We start from the raw sequence: 22880 nt of genomic DNA, 5'->3' as shown, positions 1-22880 counted from the left end.
GGTGGAATGGAGTTGCCAGATCCAAAAATAACCCTCGGAGCGACGGTCCCTGGCTGAGGATCGTGCAGGCGGAGCTGGGACTTCCTAGAAATCCTTATGTAATAGTTGGCTCGATGTAACGTTTATCTAACCTCAGGCACTTGTTACACCACTCGGGACAACACTATCGCTTTCTCTTGCACTTAAAGGGGGGGTGAAGCACGTAACTTTTCAGACGCAAAAAGTATATAAAGCAACGCCCTCTTTATGGATACAACTTTTTTGATATTGTGCCTTTTAAAAGGGATTGTCCTGGATTAGAATAACATAGCTGGTAAATCTCTCCTTGGTACCCAATACATCTGAGAAAACATACAATGCACAAGCTATTGGTAGTTGTGGGGAAAAAAAAAAGCATCCAAGGTTTTTCCTTTCCTGGACGGCCCACAGGATAGGGTCTAACTTGCTGATTAGTGATGAGACCCCCGCAGATCACTAGGATGGGGGCCTGGAAGACGTCCAAGGTATTTCAGTCAGACCCCTTGTCGCTCACAGAGATGAGCATAGCAGACGGCCGCGCATGTCCATCCTTGCATCTCTATGAAGCTGATGGAGATTTCTGGGCCCCGTCTCCTTGGAAAACCCCTTCAAAGGTCCCCATACATCTTAGAGAACCTGTCAGGCAAATTAACTCCCAATTAAATATATTTTCATAAACTGCTATTAAAAAGCATTCCCCCTTTCCCTACATTGTCCCTCTACATGCCTGTACACTTAAAGGACACCTGTCACCAGGTCTCTGTAACTTATTCAGACACCACTACCTGTTAGAGCTGCTCACAAAGCGTTTATTCCAACCTTTTTTCTAGTTCATTCACACATTAATCATTCTAAAATAATCTTTTATTTATTATGTAAATGAGGCTGGGGTCATGGAGAAAGTGATGTCACCCCTGTTACGCCTCCCCCCTGCTCAGGTCTGTGTGTAATGTATAGTAAAGCATTGCTAGTGTGTGTGCCTTATCTACTGCCTGCGAGAGACAGACATTGTCAGTCATGTTTATAGAAGCATCTCATACACACAGGCTGCAGGGGGCGCCAGCACCAGGAAGCACATAGAGGAGCCGGCACCAGGAGTGTCAAATAATTATACAGGCTATCAGTCATAGAAATATCTTGTATACATATTTACAGTATAGTATGTGCAGCCTGTGTGTAGGAGATAGCCTGTATGATTTGACACTCCTGGTACTGGCTCCTCTATGTGCTTCCTGGTGCTGGCACCTCCTGCAGCCTGTGTGTGTATGAGATACTCCTATACACATGACTGACAGCCTGTATAATGATGTAATGGCTCCTCCATGTGCTTGCTGGTGCCCCCTGCAGCCTGTGTGTGTATGAGATACTTCTATACACATGAGTGACAGCCTGTATAATGATGTGAGGTATAATGGTGTAATGGCTCCCCCATGTGCTTCCTAGTACTTGCGACCCCTGCAGCCTGTGTGTATGAGATACTCCTATACACATGACTGACAACCTGTATAACGATGTGAGGTATAATGGTGTAATGGCTTCTCCATTTGCTCCGTGGTGCTGGCGCCCCCTGCAGCCTGTGTGTATTAGATGCTCCTATCAATTCAACATATGGATAATGCTTCGATATGTGGTGAAAACGAGCAGTCAGCGTAAAAAGCGAGGTGACCGCACTACCTCAGCAGTCATTGATCCATAAATAAAAAAGATTGACCACTGACTCCATGCTTTTTAGGCAATATTTATTGCATATATTTATTTCAACTCCTTCATCCAATATAAACCACTATAAAAAATAGGGATAGAAAAGTCTCTTTGTTTTCTTAATACTTATCTCAAGCCGTCTTGGTTAGCGCTTCAATCGTTCACTACTCCAGACACACATGTGGGTGGTTCACCGAGGGTTAAGCATACTGTGATGTTTGGAGGCCATGCATACTTTCTCCTCTATGTACTCCTTGGTGCTGGCGCACCCTGCAGTCTGTGTGAGAGATACTCCTATACACATGCCTGACAGCCTGTATAATGGTGTAATGGCTCCTCCATGTGCTTCCTGGTGTTGGCGCCCCCTGCAGCCTGTGTGTATTAGATGCTCCTATCAATACAACATATGCATAATGCTTCGATATGTGGTGAAAACGAGCAGTCAGCGTAAAAAGCGAGGTGACCGCACTACCTCAGCAGTCATTGATCCATAAATAAAAAAGATTAACCACTGACTCCATGCTTTTTAGCCAATATTTATTGCATATATTCATTTCAACTCCTTCATCCCATATAAACCACAATAAAAAATAGGGATAGAAAAGTCTCTTTGTTTTCTTAATACTTATCTCAAGCCGTCTTGGTTAGGCTTCAATCGTTCACCACTCCAGACACACATGTTCACGGAGGGTTTAGCATACTGCGACGTTTCGGAGACCACGCATACTTCTTCCTCTATGTGCTTTCTGCTGCTGGCGCCCCCTGCAGCCTGTGTGTGTATGAGATACTCTTATACACATGACTGACAGCCTGTATAATGATGTGACACTCCTGGTGCCGGGTCTTCTGTGTTCCCTGGTACTGACACCACCTGCAGCCTGTGTGTATGAGATACTCCTATACACATGAGTGACAGCCTGTATAATGATGTAACACTCCTGGTGCTGGTGCTCCCTGCAGCTGTGTGTGTATGAGAGATGCATCTGCTACAGGATGCAGCCATGTGTATGGGTGGACAGAGCATGTCAGTTACTTGTCTGTGCTGATATCTATGTCTCTCACACAAGCACTAGCAATGCTTTACTATATATTACAAACATACCTCAGCAGGGGGAGGGTGGACATGGGTGACATCACTTTCGCTCTCATCTAAAAGATGATTTTACAACGTTTAATGTATGATTTGACTAGATAAAGGCTTGGATATAATCCTTGTGAGCTGCTCCAACAGGTAATGGTGACTGAATTAGTTAGAGACCTAATGACAGGTGTACTTTAAATGGGTACTTGTATTTTTGGGATGTCTTATATTTGTACATCCCCTCTCTCTCATTATCCAGCATGATAAACCAGGGACACTTACTTATAGATCCAGGCACAGTGACTGTGGGAATCTTATATTTCTTATCCATGGCCTCCTTTCTTCTAAAAATAAAGTTTTGAAAGCCGTGCTAATGATCCTGAAGAGCTCCTGGGGGTGTTACCTAAGCCCCTCCGTGCTGTAGATTCACAGGTTGTCACACTGCATCCTCCCTCCCATTGTGTGCTGAAACCTACTGTGAGAAAATATCGGGCAGAGGGAAGAGCTTAGCGATGAGGGGCAGGCAGTGTAACAGCCTGTGAAGCTGCAGCAAGGGGATACACTAAGTAACATCCCCAGTGTCCTTCAGACTCATTAGCATTATTGTAAATTATTTTAGAAGGAAGGAGGTCATGGATAACAAATATAAGAAAATTACCACAATTGGACAGCCTGGATCTATTAGTAAGTTGATTTTGATGGTAGGTGTCCTCTTAAGAGGTGCGACTGAATTTTGTGTTCTCCATATTCGGACCCTTTAAAGAAGTTGTCTACATCAACCAAGCATAATAATCTTATTGTGGATAAATGTCTAGAGAAATAATTTGGTGGTTTGCACCTTTATTTCTCTACATTGTGCCGTTTCTGAGAAATTCCCATTTTAGTCTGTATGCTTATGAGGCAGTTGAGGCACCCACAACATGTCCTCAGCACTTATAGCTCTTATTCCTGCCTGAACCACGATCCTCTCCATCAGATGAGGAGAATTGTCACGTGAGCACTGGGAGGAGAAAAGTAGTTTAGGCTGGGATAGGAGTGCTGTGGGAGCTGAGGACATACCCCAGGTGCACCAACTACCTCATTAGCCTACTGATTAAACTGGGAGTATCTTGAAAATGGCATAATGCACAGAAATGATAAATGTATGAAGTGTATGGCGGTGGGTTTAGTGATATATGGTTTGGGGCAGAGTGAGTTCTGACAGGATTTTTAGGAGACAGATTGTCTGCAAACGAAACGCTGCATTTGGATGGAATAAAGCACGCTGTATGCATTAAATGGTTCCTTTGCTGTGTTGCAGTTCTTTACTTTGTCACTTGATGTATATGGAACCCTGGACCTGATGGACTGCGAGAACCCTTGTCCTCTTGGTTACTATATGGGAATGAAGTCTACACCTCCTATACTACTATAGGACTCCCAGGAGAGTGAGAGCCCTATTTAACTACACATTAATTTACCGCTTTTGTGTACTCACAGGATGCTAAACACTGTGTGGGCAGGGCAATCAAGACTCTGTTGATCAATGTGTGTGGGCGGGGTAATCGGGATTCTCGCTCAGCAACTGTTTGTGGGTGGGGTAATTGAGACTCACTCGAACACTCTGTGAAAGCGGGGTAATCAGGATTCTCTCCTCAACCACTTTGTGAGAGCGGGGAAGGCGGGACTCTGGCTGAAGAGCACTGTGTGTTGGCGGAGTAGGCGGGACTCTGGCTGACGAGCACTGTGTGTTGGCGGAGTAGGCGGGACTCTGGCTGACGAGCACTGTGTGTTGGCGGAGTAGGAGGGACTCTTGCTGGCAAGCACGGTGTGTGCGGAGTAGGAGGGACTCTTGCTGGCAAGCACGGTGTGTGCGGAGTAGGAGGGACTCTTGCTGGCAAGCACGGTGTGTGCGGAGTAGGAGGGACTCTTGCTGGCGAGCACGGTGTGTGCGGAGTAGGAGGGACTCTGGCTGACGAGCACGGTGTGTGGGCAGAGTAGGCGGGACTCTGGCTGACGAGCACGGTGTGTGGGCAGAGTAGGCGGGACTCTGGCTGACGAGCACGGTGTGTGGGCAGAGTAGGCGGGACTCTGGCTGACGAGCACGGTGTGTGGGCAGAGTAGGCGGGACTCTGGCTGACGAGCACGGTGTGTGGGCAGAGTAGGCGGGACTCTGGCTGACGAGCACGGTGTGTGGGCAGAGTAGGCGGGACTCTGGCTGACAAGCACGGTGTGTGGGCAGAGTAGGCGGGACTCTGGCTGACAAGCAGTGTGTGTGTGGGGGCGGATGTAGGTGGGACTCTTGCTGACAAGCAGTGTGTGTGTGGGCGGATGTAGGTGGGACTCTTGCTGACAAGCAGTGTGTGTGTGGGCGGATGTAGGTGGGACTCTCTCAGGTGCCATTCAGGATTTACTCTGCTTTTAAACTAGAAATGTTGCTCCTGGGCATCTGTTAATGAGGCAATTATTATTACACAGTAATTTTGACCCTGAGACTTGAGTTCGCACTGCGCATGGTTTTTCTTATGGCTGAATGTTTTCTGTTGGAGATCTGAGTATTTACCGGACGTGTGTCTGCCTGGCTCTGGCAGTGCGTGTGTTTGCTTTAGTGTTTTATCATGCCACTTGTTAATCCATCTCCCCTCCCTCTCCGTGTGTCATTTCCCCCCCTCTCATCTGACTCAGTTTTCATGTGCCAGAATAATTAACCTAGTATGTGCCAAGGCTGTCTCCTATTACTGCACACAATGCTACATAGTTCTCGGAAATCTGGAATCGTGAAACCGCCCCAATACTGCGAATGTGGACAGTGACATGATGCAGGATTTCATGGAATGAAGACTTGTCCACAGCTGGATATATCCCAGGAGGCATGGAGCTAATATGCCAGGAAATTTGCTAATGTATTCCAACTGCTGCTGGTATCTATTACTGGCCCTCTCAGTTGTATGATGTACATTGCTGTCCTATCCGTTTTTGAATCCCATATAAACAATGTATGCTACCAACATTGTATTTCTAAAGTGGCACATTGTGTTACCAGAACCCCTCTTTGCTGTAGCTTCACAGGCTGTTACACTGTCCAGGAGCACTTCTTCCCTCCCACTTTGAGAGATTACAACAGGCAGAGGCAGGGCTGGGGGAGTGCTGCACTCTGAAGCTACAACACTCAGGGACTCTTGTAACAACCCCCAGAGCCCTTCTGGCTCATAACTTTTGCATAAATTGGCTTAACAAATATAATAAGATTACCACAGTCACAGAGCCTGGATCTATGCTCAATTTTGATTGTATAGATCCTATGGCAGGATGCTCAAAGGAAATCTAACTTGCTATGATGCTGGAATTTCGGTTCATAGGGCTGACCCTGGCATCAACTTTGGATTTCTAGCTTCTTGGAATCCAAATCTGAAAAAATCTGCTGTCTGATCATTGGCCACATGGGAGATAAATAAGGGAAGAATAAAGATCTTGAGATCTGGTCTCAAGATGAACAGTAGTGTTGTGTAATAGGACCCATCAGTGATCTGGCATCACCTTGGATGGCCGTGGGCCAAACTTTAGCATTGAGAAATTAAATTGCCTTACAAATTATTCCTAATGTAACCTTCGGTTGTGGCTAGCGTCGAAATAAGGAGTATGCAAAAATTTAGATTGCATGAAATAAGATGCAAAATTGTTATAAAGTTGTCTATGTCTTGTTTTCAGGAAGAACAGTTTCTAGGATTTGGCCCAGATGAAGAATTTAAAGCCCGCAGCCCCACAAAACATCCCTCAGGTAATTGGGGTTTTTTTTTTTTTTTGCCTTTCCCAATTGTGCTACACGTTGAATCTATCGTAGGTGTGGGTTTTAAAAAAATTTGATTGTCGATTTCCGACTTTGTGCAATGAGGAAACAAAAATTTGTATGGTTTATTTTGTAGTCATTTTTTACAGTCTAGTTATATAAAACCTATTAAATTTACGCTCAAAACATGAACACGCTTTGGGCCACATTTTTCAAATGTTTTCGACTCTCTTACGACTCCTACGTAAAAAGAGCTTGGTTTACCAGAAGTGTGCATGACACATGGTTAAATGTTTCTAATAGTTGTAAAGTTGAAGTAGACGTTTTATACTTTCTTGTGAAAGTAGCATTACTCTAGCTTTTTATTATCAAAATATAAATCTTTCACTTTTCTCATTGTAAATAGTTTCACTTTTTTTTTTTTTTTCTTATTTTCAGATCATTCAACCCCAAGAAAGCCTCGTGGTAGGCCCCGTAGCAGTCTATCCAGGAGTTCAGATGCCTCTTCAACCCCTGCAGAAAACCACAGCCCGGTGACGAATAAACAGGACCTCAGGCCAACAGATAAATTAAAGAAACCAGAGAGTAAACCAGAAGAAAAGAGAAGGGGAAGACCGCCCGCACATGGGAGTGTCAAATTCAAGTTGACACAGGAGAAACGTGATGGCTTAGAATCTTCTCGAGAAGAAAAGACTAAGCGGAGAAAGCCGTCTGCTGCGTTCCAGCATGCTGCCAAAATAAAGAAGCTCAGAACAGTCAAATTGTCTCCATTAAAACCTAAGTTTAAAGGGGACAAACTACAGATTGGACGGAAGAGCGCTGTTCAGATCGTCAAGAGGCGTGGTAGACCGCCATCCTCTGAAAGGTTTAAGACTGCCCCTCCTGGGATCATTTTGAGACAGTCACAAGGGGATAAGTCACAAAGGGGTCGGAAAGAGGACTCCCCTCAACCCGTAAAAGATGAAGTCAGAGTTTCTGTGCGACAAAGCCCACGAAGGATTAAACCTGTCAGGATAATTCCAACCACCAAAAGGACTGATACAACCATTGCCAAGCAGCTTCTGCAGAAGGCAAAAAAGGGTGCGCAGAAGAAGATGGAGCTAGAAATCGCAAAACTGCAAGGACGTAAAGGAGGCACACAGCTAAAGAACATACGACAATTTATCATGCCTGTGGTTAGCACGGTCTCTTCACGAATAATAAAGACGCCTAGGAGGTTTATAGAAGACGAGGACTACGAACCCCCCATCAAGATCGCTCGGCTCGAGAGTGCCCCAAATGGACGTTTCAGCGCAGCGTCTTGTGAATCTAGCGAGAAGTCGAGTGCTGCTTCCCAGCAGTCCTCACAGGCTACTTCAGACGAGTCGCGCTCCAGCAGCCCTAGTGTAGACACCTCCACAGAGTCTCAGGCATCTGAGGAGGTGCCTGCTGTAACAGACCCCCAGGAGTGTTTAGCAGAGATTCCCCTTGCTACTCCTCAGTCCGTTCCCGAAATCAGTGGAGGTGGAGCAAGGAGCCGTCGGCTCGCTAGTTGTAACAGGAGTTTCAATTCCAGACAAGCTAAAAAGATCATCTCCCCGTCAACTCTTCAGCAGTCCTCTGCATCTCCCCCACCACTCCTTAGTCCTCCTGCACCTCTACAGCCCCCCGAGCACTCTACTTGGGTGATTCCTCCATCTATGCCGATGGGTACACCCTTTCTTTCTGCTTCACGGATGCATGAGAAGAGGAGGTCCATTCTTAGGGAACCAACTTTCCGCTGGACCTCCAGAATGGAATCCCAGTACTTTTCCTCTGCAAAGTATGCCAAAGAGGGCCTCATCCGTAAACCCATATTTGACAATTTTAGGCCTCCACCGCTGACGGCAGAGGATGTAGGACTTGCATCTGTATCCGGGTTTAGCTCGGCTTCAGTGGTAGCTCCAGGAAGACTCTTTTCTCCGTTACATGCCGCTGGAAGGTTTGATGTCCCTAAGCGAAGCTCCATACTACGTGCACCCAGATTTACCCCTAGTGAAGCACACTCCCGTATATTCGAGTCAGTGACTCTTCCATCTGTGGGACGCTCTGGTGGGGCGTCTTCCGTCATGGGAATGGGCCCTCGTAGGCGGAGGAGGAGAGTGTTCAGTCCCATCCGTAGTTCTGTATCAAGGTCGCCTTCTCACTCCATGAGAACGCGGAGTAGGAGGGAAAACAGCAACGGCGTGGCAGCTTCCCTCATACCTCAGTCGTCCACCTCACTTGCAGGCATCTCCGTCAGTCCTCTTACCGCTAGTGCCTTAAATCCAAGTTTTTCTTTCTCTTCCACGTCGATGACTCCAGCACCTGGGGATTCTGCCGAAAAAAATCAGAAATCAAGAAAGCAAGCTAGCACTCCAGGTGAGCACTTCTCATCCTCTTCCAACAGTTCCGCTCTGTTCCCTTTGTTCCCTTCTAGTACTCAGATGGATCGAGGGAGGAGTAAAAGCAAATTATCAGATGAGGCACCAAAAGAAAGAGAAGGTGAAAGATGCCGGGAAAAAGAGCGAGAGAAAGAAAACTCTCACGATTCCCGAAAGGATAAACGTAAGAAGGGCTCAGATGCTGTGAACAAAAGCAGTAAAAAAAACGATGGTGAGGCGGTCACCCCTGCTACACCCATAAAACTCCTTGCGAGAAAGAAGCCAGTGATTGCAGAGCCCTCTCTGGCTTCAAGCCCACCTGCCTTACCCGTGGTACCAGTTTCGGCTAAGAATAAGGCATCTAAGAAAGGCCGTGGGATAACGGAAAAGCACGATACAGAAACTGGTGCCAAATCTCCACCTACAGAACCGCAACCAGCTACCCCGATCCAACCTTCAAGTCCTGTTAAATCCTCTACAAACACAATTAGCACCGTATTGGAGCAAGCTGACAAATTTCTTGCCTCCGAAAAGCATGTGGCCACCCTTCTAAGAACCGCCAAATGCCAATTGCAGAGTATAGAGAAAAGTAAACTTCGGAAGCAAGGAGAACAACCGAAAGCACAGGTGAGTGATATCAGAATGTAGAAGTATCGCATATATAATAATTTTGGAAGAACTTTTACTTTTTTAAAAATTATTATTCCTCTTTGGAATGTAAGAATGGGCTGTCAATTGGATTATCATTTACCTTGTCTCTGTGTAACGTTTGTGTGTGGGAAGTAGCTGCAGGAATGTGAAAAGTGAATTTATAATCCAGGTTTGCAGTTCCTGTAAGTGCTATGGGCGGGTCTTTCAGCCTGAAGAGCTTTTGGCTCTTTGCATTGACCTGTTCCTCAGCCCCTCCCCTCTGCTATGATTGTCCGCTGTACATATCCAACCAGAATCCTGTGGCAGCACCTACTCATAGCTATGAGAAGGGGCTGCGGAGCAGCAGAAAGCTCTTCAGTCTGAAAGTCCCACCCAGAGCCCTTGCAGGAACCGCAGACATGGTTTATAACTTTTCACTGTCCTGTCACTACTGACAACATCCACCGTTACTATTACACAGATCTCAGGTCCAATACCTTACACTGCATGCAGCTTTGTATGGTCAAAACTGCTCACCAGTTCCCTAAGTAGGTGCAGGTAGCACAGTGGACTTTTGACATAACGGCGCTGTACATAATTATGTTTTACGTACAGTAATGGTGAGCTAGTGGTTGCCCTCCTTGTTCAGTATCTGTGAAAACAGTTATGACACCACCTATATCCCTCAAACAAGTTACCCATGTTTACATACAAAACATTTTTAAGGGGACGCTTCCGGAAACCGCCGCTAGTTCCCTGTCGGTGACCTTGCTGTAAAAATGACATGAAGGTCGCTAGGATCAGCTGTCAGTCTTGCAGATATTAAATGGCTCTGCAGGCATGTCGGGGAACTGAGGGACCAGGCATATTGGATTTCAGCATGCCCCGTACCTTGTCCCTGTAACAGCTATGGATTGTTTAGCAGCAGCGCAGGGTTTGCCACATCTTACATCTGTGTTCTTAGCGTTAAGCTACAATGACTCCATAATCTCTTAGTATTATCAGCCATTGATCAATATGTGACACTATTGTACATGCTTCATTCTAGAATCAGGAAAGCGATTCATCTGAGACCTCTGTGCGAGGACCCAGGATCAAGCATGTATGCCGAAGAGCCGCTGTGGCGCTGGGTCGTAAGAGGGCAGTGTTTCCAGACGACATGCCCACGCTGAGTGCCTTACCTTGGGAAGAGAGAGAAAAGGTCCTGTCTTCCATGGGGAATGATGGTACGTCACTTTGCCTGGTATTTAAACCAAGGAGGAGAATTGCCAAAGACCCGGGGGTTTTAATTGTAAAAGTTACTGGCAACTGTATATGGAAATCACATTTTTCACTGCAACAGTAACAGTGGATATGTCAGGTTCTGTGCCGCGCAGAGACCCAATCTTGATGCAGTTATAAAGAAAATCTACCATCAAAATCAAGCATGAATAAAACGGGAGAACTTGTAGATCCTGGCGCTGTTACTGTGGTAATCTTATATTTGTTAACCATGGCCGCTTCCCTTCTAAATTCAAGTTTTAAAATTATGCTAATCAACCTGAAGGGCTACTGGGGAGGTCCCCAGACGCCCCTCCTTGCTGCAGATTGAGACTGCCTCCCCCTCTACTCATTCTCTGCTCCCTCCCCCCCACTCCCCCATCCTCCTTTCCTTCCCTGATGTAATATCACTACAGCCGGAAGTTTAAAGGAAACCTACCACTTGTAGTGGCAGGTTTCTGATGGAAATACCGGGCACCAGCTCAGGGTGAGCTGGTGTCCCGGAGCTTATTTTCGTTAGTGTTTTAAACCGCGGTATCGCGGTTTAAAACACTTTTTAAACTTTATAGCCGGCGCAGGCAGGTACGCGCTCGGCGCTTACCATGCGCGCGGCTACATAGGAAGTGAAGGAGAGCCGCGCGCATGGTAAGCGCCGAGCGAGTACCTGCCTGCGCCGGCTGTAATGTTTAAAAAGTGTTTTAAACCGCGATACCGCGGTTTAAAACACTAACAAAAATAAGTTCCGGCACCAACTCGCCCTGAGCTGGTGCCCGGTATTTCCATCAGAAACCTGCCACTACAAGTGGTAGGTTTCCTTTAAGCACATTGTTACAGCCTGTAAAGGTCTTCAGGGTCATTAGCATAATTTTACGTTTATTTTTGAAGGAAGCTATAGATAACAAATATAATATTACTACAGTCACTTAAGTGTCACTGGTTTGTCATGCTCGGTTTTGATTTCTGACTTCAGGGTATATGAAATTAGGACGTGAATAGCTGTTTAGCAGTTATGAATGGGTTAACATGCAGCTGTCCTTTTCAGAAATTTCTGACTTGATATTGTGAGATTTGAATTTATTATTATTTTTTTTTAATTTCTGCTCCAGCTGCTGTTTTTCTAAAAACGACGAATCTGAGAATTGTGACCATCTTAAGATATTTCTTCTTTCTATATGCAGACAAGTCCTCCATAGCCGGCTCAGAGGATGCCGATCCACCTGCTCCCCCCCTCAAACCTATTAAACAGGTCACTCGCAACAAAACTCCACAGGAGCCGCCTGTTAAAAAGGGCAGACGGTCTCGCCGCTGCGGCCAGTGTCCAGGCTGCCAGGTGCCCGATGACTGCGGGGTGTGTACGAACTGCCTTGACAAGCCAAAATTTGGAGGACGAAACATCAAAAAACAGTGCTGCAAGTAAGAATGTTGCTACCAACCATTAGTCTAATGTGTGGATTTGGCAACTCGTCACTTGTCTCATTGTTCAGCTGCTTCCTAATACAATGTGACTTAATGGTTTTAAGGAACACTCCAGTCAGTGCCAATTCATTGAATAATACATGGTGCAGGGCATGAAGGGAGGAGCAGGACTTATTTTGATTATATTCCTGGAACCTTTCTACAACCTACAGTCCTGAACCTACCTTCACTTTGGACAAGGTATAATTCCATGAATCCGCTTTGACTATAGTGTTCCTTTAACTGTTTGGAAAAGCAAGGAATTAAATGGTGGTTGTGCTGCAGCTCTGCCTCTACAGTGAATGAAGTTATTCATTCTGCTCTCCTGAACCCAGAATCAGCTGATGAGTTGGAGACTGAATAGTCTGATACATATAGCCTGACCTGTGGATAGGTCATCAGTATCAAAAAGTCACACCCACTTTTTTTTGATCAGTGTGTATTATTTTCTGCAGAAAGCCTGTGTCCTAGATTTTCAAAAGTAAATCTGCACAGGCGTCAGGCGACTATTCTTGGTCAACTTTTAAGGCACTGAAAACGGTTTCTCCAAACATTTGTGTATATATGCACCTCCACGAGAGCCCATGATCGGCCATGATAAAATTTTGCCTGTGTATTGGAACTTTTGTTTCTGCCTAGAAAATTTTAAAGGGGTTGTGCTAACTTAGGAAGTATCCCCATTCCACAAAAAAGCAACAGTGCTCGGCCATGGTGCTTGCATCTCTCTCAACACGTTAGTTCCACCCTTTTCTTCTCATTGCTGGGGGTTTCAGCTCACTCTCACCAATTAGGAAGTTATCCCTCCTATCCTTTGGATAGATAGATATATTGGAACCAGATCAGGTTGTGTTTTTTTTTGTAAGTTATTTTATAGCAGCGTATGCTGATAATTGTGTTTTTCTCTTTATTTGATCTATGTAGGATGAGAAAGTGCCAGAATTTGCAGTGGATGCCCTCGAAAGCTTATTTACAGAAACAAGCTAAGGGTAAGTTTCGGCTGGCATATATGTGTTTATCAAGGATTTCATCCATTGTTTAAAAAAATAAATTCTCATCCTACATAATGTTTTATTTTTAAGCGGCAAAGAGAAAAGAAAAGAAAAAATTGGCGGAAAAGAAGGAGGTCCTCCCTGCGAAACCAACTCAAGAACCTATTTCCAAGCCGGTTGTAGCACCAGTAACCATCACCCCATCTCCCGTCAGAGAGGAGCCTCCCCTTACTCCTCCACCACCACCAAAAAAATCTGATCCTCCAAAAAAGGTTGTAGAGGAGAAACCAGAGGAGGAAAGCCAACCTGCACTTACCAACGAGGTTAAGCAGCCTCCCATCGTGCGGAAAGTCAACAAGCAACTTTACCCACAGCCGCCTGTCAATCAGATCCCATGCCAAGCTAGTCCACCAGCAACACCCGCTCGCAAAGAAGCCCCCAAACTAACCCCCTCTTCTGAGCCACGGAAGAAACAGCCCATTGTTCTTCCAGAGTTGGGTGAGAGAAATTTACTTAAGCTAGGTTTTGTGGTTTCCCAACTGATGACACTAATAATGACCTATACATGGGATAGGTTATCAGTACTGATGGGTGGGGGTGCTGAATGTTGCACCACTATGGATCATTTGTGATGGAGAGGTACTGGACAGGTCAGGGATGGACTTCTCCATCTGTAGTGTGTTGGTCAGACAGAAGTGGCTGCACTTTTGCCATCCTAGTGTAGCGCTGCATTGGCACTGGCCATGTGGGGGGAGGGGTGCAGCTATATGATGTAAATTTGTACTGGATGGTAAGAAATTCTTTTTATGGCCTGGAGTTCTAAATTTTTACATCTTTCTGCTTTGCATGACAAAAACTATAACTATCTATAGAACTGTATAGTTTGGCAGTTTGGACAGTGAAGTTCCAAATTGCATAATTGCTGGTAAATTTTTGGTTAAAAACTTGGTAAAATGCATGTGATGGATGATGATAACCTTGGATATCGCCAAGTTATTTGGCTTGGAAGGAAAAGGGAAATGCATCGTAAGCCAAGGCCGGAGGGCTTTAAAGTCCCTATTGCAGATTGCTGGTGTGCAAAGCTTTTCTATTTGATTGCGTTTCCTTCATTCTTGAGACTTTGTTTTTTCCTAGGTTCTGAACAAAATAAGCAGAAAAAACTGACTGCCAAACTAGGGGTATTGCTGAGATCCAGATCCAAGGAGAAGGTAGGCTTGGCCCCTGTACTTTGTTATTTAGAGGCGGTGTGGCAAAGTTGGCTTGAAATGGTGCTGAAGTGTGTTCTAGACTGTTGGGGGGGGGGGGGGGTGTACAACATGACTAATGACTAAGAATCCCAGGGTGAAAACAGCTAGATGCTTATTGAAAAGCGGCTCTTAACTCTTTACTTCTAAGTTGCGTAGACTTGCACCATATAGGATTTTCCACCTTTAAGACCAGGCTATATCTGTCAGAGCCTGTCTACAAGCTACATTCTGACTTGCATGAAAATGCAATGTTTGGCCACATCCTGCAATACATGCAGGTTATAGAGATTGCACAGGCTCAGAAGCATCTATAGAGTATAGAGCCCTACACGCCTCTACACCTGGCAATTGTCAGGGGCAGGAACCTAGCAGTGCTGGTGTAAACCTAATCCTCTGCATAGGCGGATTCTACTAATATTAAAATTTCCTACTAATGTTAAGTACAGTATGTCATAAAAACTATCTCAACTTTAGATTGCTTTACTTGCACAAGTGGATTTTTATTACCGCATATAGGGACACATGAATGATTTGAAAAATGTTGCTTGGTCCTCAAGTTTAAAATGAGCCTGTTCCTTAGGGGGTTAAAGTTTTACTGTTCAGGATAAATGCTATAATTTTTCTAGCCTGATTTTGGTGTGGTTGTTTTGTGTACAAAATCTTTACTTTTGGTAATTAGTGGGTCTGTAATATACTCTGCCACTGGCATCCTTGTTCCTGCGCTTGACTGTCATGTGCACCTGGTGACTTTAGTTACTATACGTCACCTATGCTTCTATTGTATGTGATATTTGTCTTTGCAGGATAAACCACTAGCCCCCAGCAAGCCAGATGTGAACTTCAACCTTCTCAACACCCTGTGTAATGGCAACGGCTCCAGACAGAAGCATCTCTCTGACGGCGTGCATCGGATCCGTGTAGATTTCAAGGTTTGATATTACCTTGGATCTCCTTTCATAGTGATCGTGTCTGCAGGTAGAGGTAGTGATAATTGGCGGAGGGCCATGCAGCTCCCTGAAATAACTCCCGAGTTTCTAAGCAGGTCTTAACCTGTCATGTTTCTGTTACAGGACAATTGTGAAGTGGGAAACGTATGGGAGATGGGTGGATTAAGCATTCTTACTACCGTACCCATCACCCCACGTGTAGTGTGCTTACTATGTGCCAGCAGTGGGAATGTGGAGGTGAGTTTTCTAAAGACTTTTTTTTTTTTACAATGTGTTTCCTGCAATTTTCTCAACAACCTGAGCCAGAATTCTACTGCAAAAAAAGTTTTCCTTTCAATATTCATAATTGGTTGTGAATTTTATTGATCCTAATCTCCTTTATTTTCTTTAATTTTTTTTTTATTCTCTCCTCCGTAAGTTTGTCTTCTGCCAAGTATGTTGCGAGCCTTTTCACCGTTTCTGCTTGGAAGAAAAGGAAAGACCATCTGAGGACCAATTGGAGAATTGGTGTTGCCGGAACTGCAAGTTTTGTCACGTCTGTGGCAGGCAGCAGCAGGTCAACAAGGTAGGTGTCCGTAAAATGAGACTCTAATACGGGCAAGAAAGGGGTTTTAAGAGTGCATGAAAATTCTGTGTAATAGATTTGTCGTCTTTTCAGCCTTTGTAAAATATTCATAGTTTTATATGGTTGAAAAAAGACTCATTTCCATCAAGTTCAACCAAGGAAAGGAAGATTGAGAAATCCTTCATCAAAATGACAAATTACATAATTCACACCTGATGGACAACATACAAGCTCAAATTTAACTTTTTCTTTACTTCTTTCTTTGTATCAGTCACCTTATATGACCAGTATACCAGTAAGCATTGTTTATTTGATGAGCCACCCTTACTGAGCCATGAATCAATGAAACATTACTTAAAATAATCTATGTACATCTATTCATATTGTCCATTTTGCATAAAGTCCACTTTATAGAAAACTTTATTAGTACATATCCTATTTTACGTTATTTGGACGTTTAAGCCTCTTATAGTCTTCAAAGGAATTTGGTCATGTTTCCGTTCATAGTTCATACCTTTACACAAGCCATTAATGGGGTTTTATCATTAGACATTTATTCCCTATCCATAGTAGAACCACGTACAGTCTGCACAACTAAATTGTTGGTGTGCTTCAGACTAGGGATCCAACCCTGGGACGTCTTTTCACTATGGCGCAGGAAGGAGGGACTTGTTGTCGCCCATTTTTTTCCCCAACCGTTTTTTACCTTTTAACAAATAAATGAGTTTATTTTTTGTTTTACAGCTTCTTAGTGTTACAGCTTTGTCGTTTTAACTTTTCCTTTTGCTGTTTCTGTCTGTAGCATCTACTGGAGTGTAACAAGTGCCGCAACAGCTATCACCCAGAGTGCCTGGGACCAAATTACCCCACAAAACCCACAAAGAAGAAGAGAGTCTGGGTGAGCAATACCTTCTTTTTCCAATTCAAGCGCTACACCTGATATCTGCCCATTTACCTTGTCTCAGGTTCTTGGTTTATGGCAATAATGATCCCATCCCTTTTGTAATCCACAATCAACAATACATTTAATAATTATTGCATTTAGAACTATAATTCACATACAACTCAGCAAGGTTAAAGGGACATGACTAAAATTATTCTCAGGAAATGTCATTATGCCATAAATGCATGATTGTCGCAATAGTCCCACCTCTGGACCAGTATGTTTCTCATGAACCGAAGGCCGCTGACTCCCATCCTGGGAGTATTTGCCACACATGTGTAGTCACTACTTTCACATCTAGGGGACCTTCAATAGTAGAAGGAGTTTATACACTCATGTGCTCCTACAAACATGGAGAGTGGCTGAGCGCATGTGGAAAACTTTCTATTTGGCCGGTCTGTGGCAATGTGATCATTGGTCCCCGTTCCTCAAATGCGAGACTCAGACTCGGCATTTATGACTTATTCACATGATCTGACTTGGAAATGCCCCTTTTAATTTTATTCCTTCAAATAATCGAAAATAGAAAGTAATGAAACCTCAGGTGACTTTATCGATGGGGAGAAGAGTTATTACCTTGGGTTATTTCATTGTGTTGTTCCATCTATTAGACTTTTTTTTTTAACCATTTGTTACCGCTTCAAATGATTAACTTGCTCCGTGGGTGCAATTTTCTTCCTTCAGATTTGCACTAAATGTGTCAGATGTAAGAGTTGCGGGTCCACTACACCTGGTAAAGGCTGGGACGCACAGTGGTCGCATGATTTCTCATTGTGCCATGACTGTGCCAAACTATTTGCTAAAGGTAAGAACCCGATTCATTACCTTTCAATTTATACGTCAACCAGCTGGTAGCACAAGTATGTTTCCATCTTGTGAGGGCAGCATGCGGTGTTGTCAAGAGTAATCACATATTTATAAATACTTTGGGGTCCTTAATCATTTAGAAGAAAAAAAAAAAAAGCTAGCATCTATTTTGACATTTTTACTTTGTAAGCCCCAGTTCACACATTTGGTTTCTTTTACACTGTGCAATTTTGTCATTTTGCATACGTATTTAGAAGCCAAATTGAAATACTGATGCAAAATACTGACCGAATTACTGTTGTGTTAAGCGTGTACCCACCCATTAATGAGAACGGGACCCTTGTTCTCTGGATAGATACTGTTACCTTTCTTATGATCGGTGGGGAAGGGGGATCTCAGCAGTGACACCCTCACCAATGAGCTGTTGGATAGGAGATAACTTTCCAACATCATCCAATTCATTTTAAAGGATATGTACAGTGTTTCTTTGGTGTTTACATTCAGTAGATTTTTAGCTGCCGTGGCTTCATTCCAGTCAATATCTTGTCTATTTTTAGGGAACTTCTGCCCTCTGTGTAATAAGTGCTACGACGACGATGACTATGAGAGTAAGATGATGCAGTGCGGGAAGTGTGATCGATGGGTCCATTCCAAATGTGAAAGCCTGACTGGTACGTTCAATGGCTGGTAACAATGCTTGTGAAGACCACTGCATTGGAAACTGTATTGTATAGTGTGACATAGCAGTCATGTCTTCTGCAATGTTTGTTAGATGCAAATACGTAATAGGTTATTCATGAAATGTATCACAAATTGTATACATTGAAAGAATGTAGCGGATACCCTTACCAATTCCCACAATGAAGGGGGGGCTGTAGTGTGTAATTTTCTTGGATTTGGAGAAACATAAGCAACACCAATAACTTAAAGGGGTTATCTGAGAGTATCAATTAATTAGGGGGCGGGCTTTAAAAAAAAAAAACGAGTACTTACCTCCTTTGTCGCTGCCTAGGTCCCGTGCCGTGGTCCTTCTGATCCCTGCCCCTGTAAACGGGAACTTCCGGCCGGCCACTTTCATCTGCCCACATCTCTCAGCATTGTAGGCGCTGAAATATGGTGACTGATGAGAATGGCCGTCCGGAAGCTCCCCGAGTTTGTTTACAAACATACATTTCTTTACAAAGTACGGTCCGTCTAAGCAAAAAGGTTCAGCTCACCTCCCTTCTTCGTTCCCGGTGCAACGGAGCCAACACCTTGAGATCCCTAGGTCCACCAGATTCATCAAAAAGGTATGCAGCACACATGGGAACTGTTCAAACGAAGCTTTATTTCTTTAAAGAGAACCCGTCATGCAAAATAACCCCCCTAAACTAAATATATTTTCATAAACTGCCATTAGAGAGCATTGCCTCTATCCCTTCATTGTCCCTCTACATGCCTGTAAACCTAAGCAATGAGGTCCTAAAGCTGTATGCAAATGACCTGTGAAATGTCCAATGAAGCATTAGCATATTCAAGCTGTCCACTCTATTCGTGAGTGGGAGGCACAGCCACACCCCCAGTGCATGACTGACAGCCTGTATAATGATGTGAGGCTGTATAATGATGTGCTTCCTGGTGCTGGTGGCCACACCCCCTGCAGCCTGTGTGTGCATGTGTGTGTGTATAGGAGAGATACAGCAGCTCTATGCAGCCATGTTACAGCAGAACATGTCAGATTCATGTGTAGCTGATGTCTGTGTCTCTCACCTGTATATTAGGAGGATGCAGCATGTCAGCAGGTACAGCACTCACACTAGCCATGCTTTACTATACATTACACACAGACTTGACCAGGGGGAGGGGAGGGGAGGGGGAACAGGGGTGACATCACTGCCTCTGACCATGTGACCAGCCTCATTTATATAATAAAGAATAGATGATTTTACAATGATTAATGTATGAAATAACTAGATAAAGGCTGGGATGGGATCCTTGTGAGCTGCTCCAACAGGTAGTGGTGACAGGACAAGTGACACAGACCTGATGACTGGTGTCCTTTAAAAGCAGACAGCATACATCAGTGTGGGAAAACCAACCATTCTCGGCTACAGGTCTGAAGACCATGATTAAGCTTGTATAGCGAAACGCGTAGGTCAGTAGGCCTGTAGCCGAGAATGGTTGGTTGGTTTTCCCACACCGATGTATGCTGTCTGCTTTTAAAGAAATAAAGTTTAGTTTGAACAGTTCCCATGCGTGCTGGATACCTTTTTGATGTAACGGACAGACCGTGGTTCGGGATGTCAGCAACAACTGAGGAGGTGAGCATGTATTTATTTAAAAAACCCGTCCCAGCACGTTCCTAATTTATTGATACTCTCAGATAACCCCTTTAAGGCATGTAATATTTGATAACGGTGATACGTAATTTGCGTCTCTGGGTGTCTCCGCAGACCTAACCTTACATGTAATAACACGCACATTGTTTCTTTTAGATGAAATGTATGAGATCCTTTCGAATTTGCCGGAGAGCGTGGCCTACATGTGTATAAACTGCACTGATCACCACCCCGCAGAGTGGAGGCTGGCACTGACCAACGAGTTACAGGCTTCTCTTAAATACGTACTTACTGCACTGCTGAACTCTCGCACGTCTAGTCATCTGCTGCGTTACAGACAGGTGAGGCAAGAACTCCAGCTGTCAATCACTGTGTGTAGATGGGGTACACACTGTGGGGTCTCACAGTTAGTCACTCCATGTGGGCTGAGTAATCAGGACTCTAAACTGCCCTCACATGGTGATGGACAGGAAATCTGGATTCACTGACTGTGTGTGGGCGGAGTAATCGGGCTCTGTCAGTCACTGTGTGTCGACGGGGTCACTGGACTTGCTGTCACTGACTGTGTGGGCGGGGTAATTGGGCTCTCGCTGTCGGTCACTGATTGTATGGGTGGGGTAATTGGACTCTTGCTGTCACTGAGTGTGTGTGGGGGGTAATAGGGCTCTCTCTGTCACTCTCTGTATGTGGGCGGGGTAATCAGGACACCACTCACACAGTGATTGATAGGGAGAATGCTGATTAGTCTGCACAGTGGCGTCTCCCATCAGTCCAGATTTTTTTATACTGATTTATTTATACATAAATATTTTACTCCATTTCCTATCTGTCACGGAGCTCGGTTTCTCTCCCCTATAATATTCACCTTTTATGAGTTTTGTTTGTCTAGTTTGTTACTGTGAGGGAAATTTCAAACCAAAATTTTCCTTTTTGCTTTCAGTCAGCAAAACCTCCTGACTTAAACCCGGAGCCAGAAGAGAACATGCCTTCCCGCAGCTCTCCTGAGGGTCCGGACCCTCCTGTTCTTATTCAGGTTGGCAAGACAGACGAGCAGCCGCCTTTAGATCTTGATGGTGTGAAGAAGAAGATGGATTTAGGACGATACACTTCTGTGGTAAGTTCAGATAGGGCTGTACCTTATGGCCAAACCCCTAACCAGGGTTTCATTCATTGTGTTGTCAGTAGGTTTATGGGTTTTTGTGAAGTTTTTGTTGCCTCCTGTCATCACTCACAACTCTTTCTCTCTTAACGTTCCCTTCATTATGTATTGCAGACTGATGTGAGAGGTTTTTTTCTTTTGTAGTTGGAAATGAGTGATGACATTGTGAGGATTATCCAGGCAGCTATGAACGCAGATGGAGGGCAGCCAGAGCTGAAGAAAGCCAACAGCATGGTGAAATCCTTCTTCACAAAGGTGAGAACAGATTACACATTCAGCTAGTGAGATGTGTTGAGAATGAGCTTGCCCTTTATAGCTTACCTCCACAATTGGCTGACAACACGATTTTCCAGCTGGTGGACTCCTAAATGTATTATGAATAATCCTCATTGTTAATGAATTCTTTACTGTTGCATTGTTTTCATCTGTAGGTTAATAATTCAGTTTTTAGCTTCTCATTTTATAGCTGGTTCTTTAGCAGTTTGTTCATTCATCTTTCTTTCTCACTAGCAAATGGAGCGCGTTTTCCCATGGTTCAGTGTAAAGAAGTCCAGATTTTGGGAACCAAATAAGGCTGCTAACAAGTAAGTTATATTTGGATAATAAATTTATTCATACATACACATTTGCAGACCACCTAAGGTACTTTTACCCTAGGGCAGTGATGGCGAGCCTGAGTGCCCAAATTTTAACCAAAAGCCACTTATTTATTGCAAAGTGCCAGCACAGCAACTTATTTCTCCTTGTTCTTTGACAACTTTCAATCGTTCAGCCTCCTGAAAACACCAACGCAGTTGAAAGGAGGAGGGCAAATTTTTCTATCAAAGTTGGAAGATTCTGCAGGAAGATTCTTTGAGTTCTATCTGGTGAACTTCATGCTGGGGTGATGGCCTTGGTGCCCACAGAGAGGGCTCCGGGTGCCGCCTCTGGCACCAGTACCATAGGTTCGCCACCACTGCCCTAGGGGATGTGATTGTTCATACTATATACTACAATAAAGTAGTATATGTTAGATTTGGTGAAGATCTGTTGCAGTGTGCCACCGTGTGGGCCCATGAGCTCCCTTCAAACAACAATTATGTTAAGGGATTAAGCTCACAGTAACCTGTTGTGCAAGACGGTGTTGAGATCACAATGAAGTGGTGAGATTCGGGATAATGCGGAATAGGAATACTGATATGCTACATACTGATGAAATAGTTATTACGAGTTATTACGTGCACAGTCATATCAGCCTGATCCCTCCTAGCATTGACTAATGTCCCCAAGCACTAGCAAGTCGTCATATGCTACCTTCAGCAGTGGCCACCCACACTTGTGATAACGTACCAGGACTAAGAGACTTCCACTCAACTCTTTTTCGACCCTGTGACTCCCCAAAGTTGCTTTTCTGAATCATACTGAATATAGAAGGACATCTGTTATCCAGTTATTGTCCTGGGTAACAGTTTTGTGTCCCTAAATCTTCATGACATGTTCCTGTAAACTTCCATGCTTCCTTTAGTATTGCAGTCTATCACATAATGTGCTACCTGTAGAGGTGAGTTTATTAGAGAATATTTATCTTGTCAGCACTCTGTTTGCAGATAGGGCAGAGGTGAATAAATTTACAT

General features: G+C 44.3%; 1 protein-coding gene across 2 annotated transcripts in view; it reads left to right on the top strand.

The window, feature by feature from the left end:
* Nucleotides 1–22880, top strand: part of KMT2A (lysine methyltransferase 2A) — a 50357-nt gene that overhangs the window by 12143 nt on the left and 15334 nt on the right. For both annotated transcript variants that reach the window (XM_072155677.1, XM_072155676.1), the window contains exons 2-18: nucleotides 6488–6557; nucleotides 7005–9574; nucleotides 10626–10803; nucleotides 12016–12250; nucleotides 13214–13278; nucleotides 13372–13779; nucleotides 14416–14489; nucleotides 15332–15457; nucleotides 15599–15712; nucleotides 15894–16040; nucleotides 16843–16938; nucleotides 17668–17788; nucleotides 18348–18461; nucleotides 20265–20449; nucleotides 21049–21222; nucleotides 21412–21522; nucleotides 21778–21851. In XM_072155677.1, coding sequence (XP_072011778.1) covers nucleotides 6488–6557; nucleotides 7005–9574; nucleotides 10626–10803; nucleotides 12016–12250; nucleotides 13214–13278; nucleotides 13372–13779; nucleotides 14416–14489; nucleotides 15332–15457; nucleotides 15599–15712; nucleotides 15894–16040; nucleotides 16843–16938; nucleotides 17668–17788; nucleotides 18348–18461; nucleotides 20265–20449; nucleotides 21049–21222; nucleotides 21412–21522; nucleotides 21778–21851 — 4862 coding nt within the window. The remainder of the gene's footprint in view (nucleotides 1–6487; nucleotides 6558–7004; nucleotides 9575–10625; nucleotides 10804–12015; nucleotides 12251–13213; nucleotides 13279–13371; nucleotides 13780–14415; nucleotides 14490–15331; nucleotides 15458–15598; nucleotides 15713–15893; nucleotides 16041–16842; nucleotides 16939–17667; nucleotides 17789–18347; nucleotides 18462–20264; nucleotides 20450–21048; nucleotides 21223–21411; nucleotides 21523–21777; nucleotides 21852–22880) is intronic.

The sequence above is a fragment of the Engystomops pustulosus genome, chromosome 6, assembly GCF_040894005.1.
Source record: "Engystomops pustulosus chromosome 6, aEngPut4.maternal, whole genome shotgun sequence".
Lineage (NCBI taxonomy): Eukaryota > Metazoa > Chordata > Amphibia > Anura > Leptodactylidae > Engystomops > Engystomops pustulosus.
The sequence above is the reverse complement of the archived record's forward strand: the minus strand, read 5'-3'. Positions and strand labels throughout refer to the sequence as shown.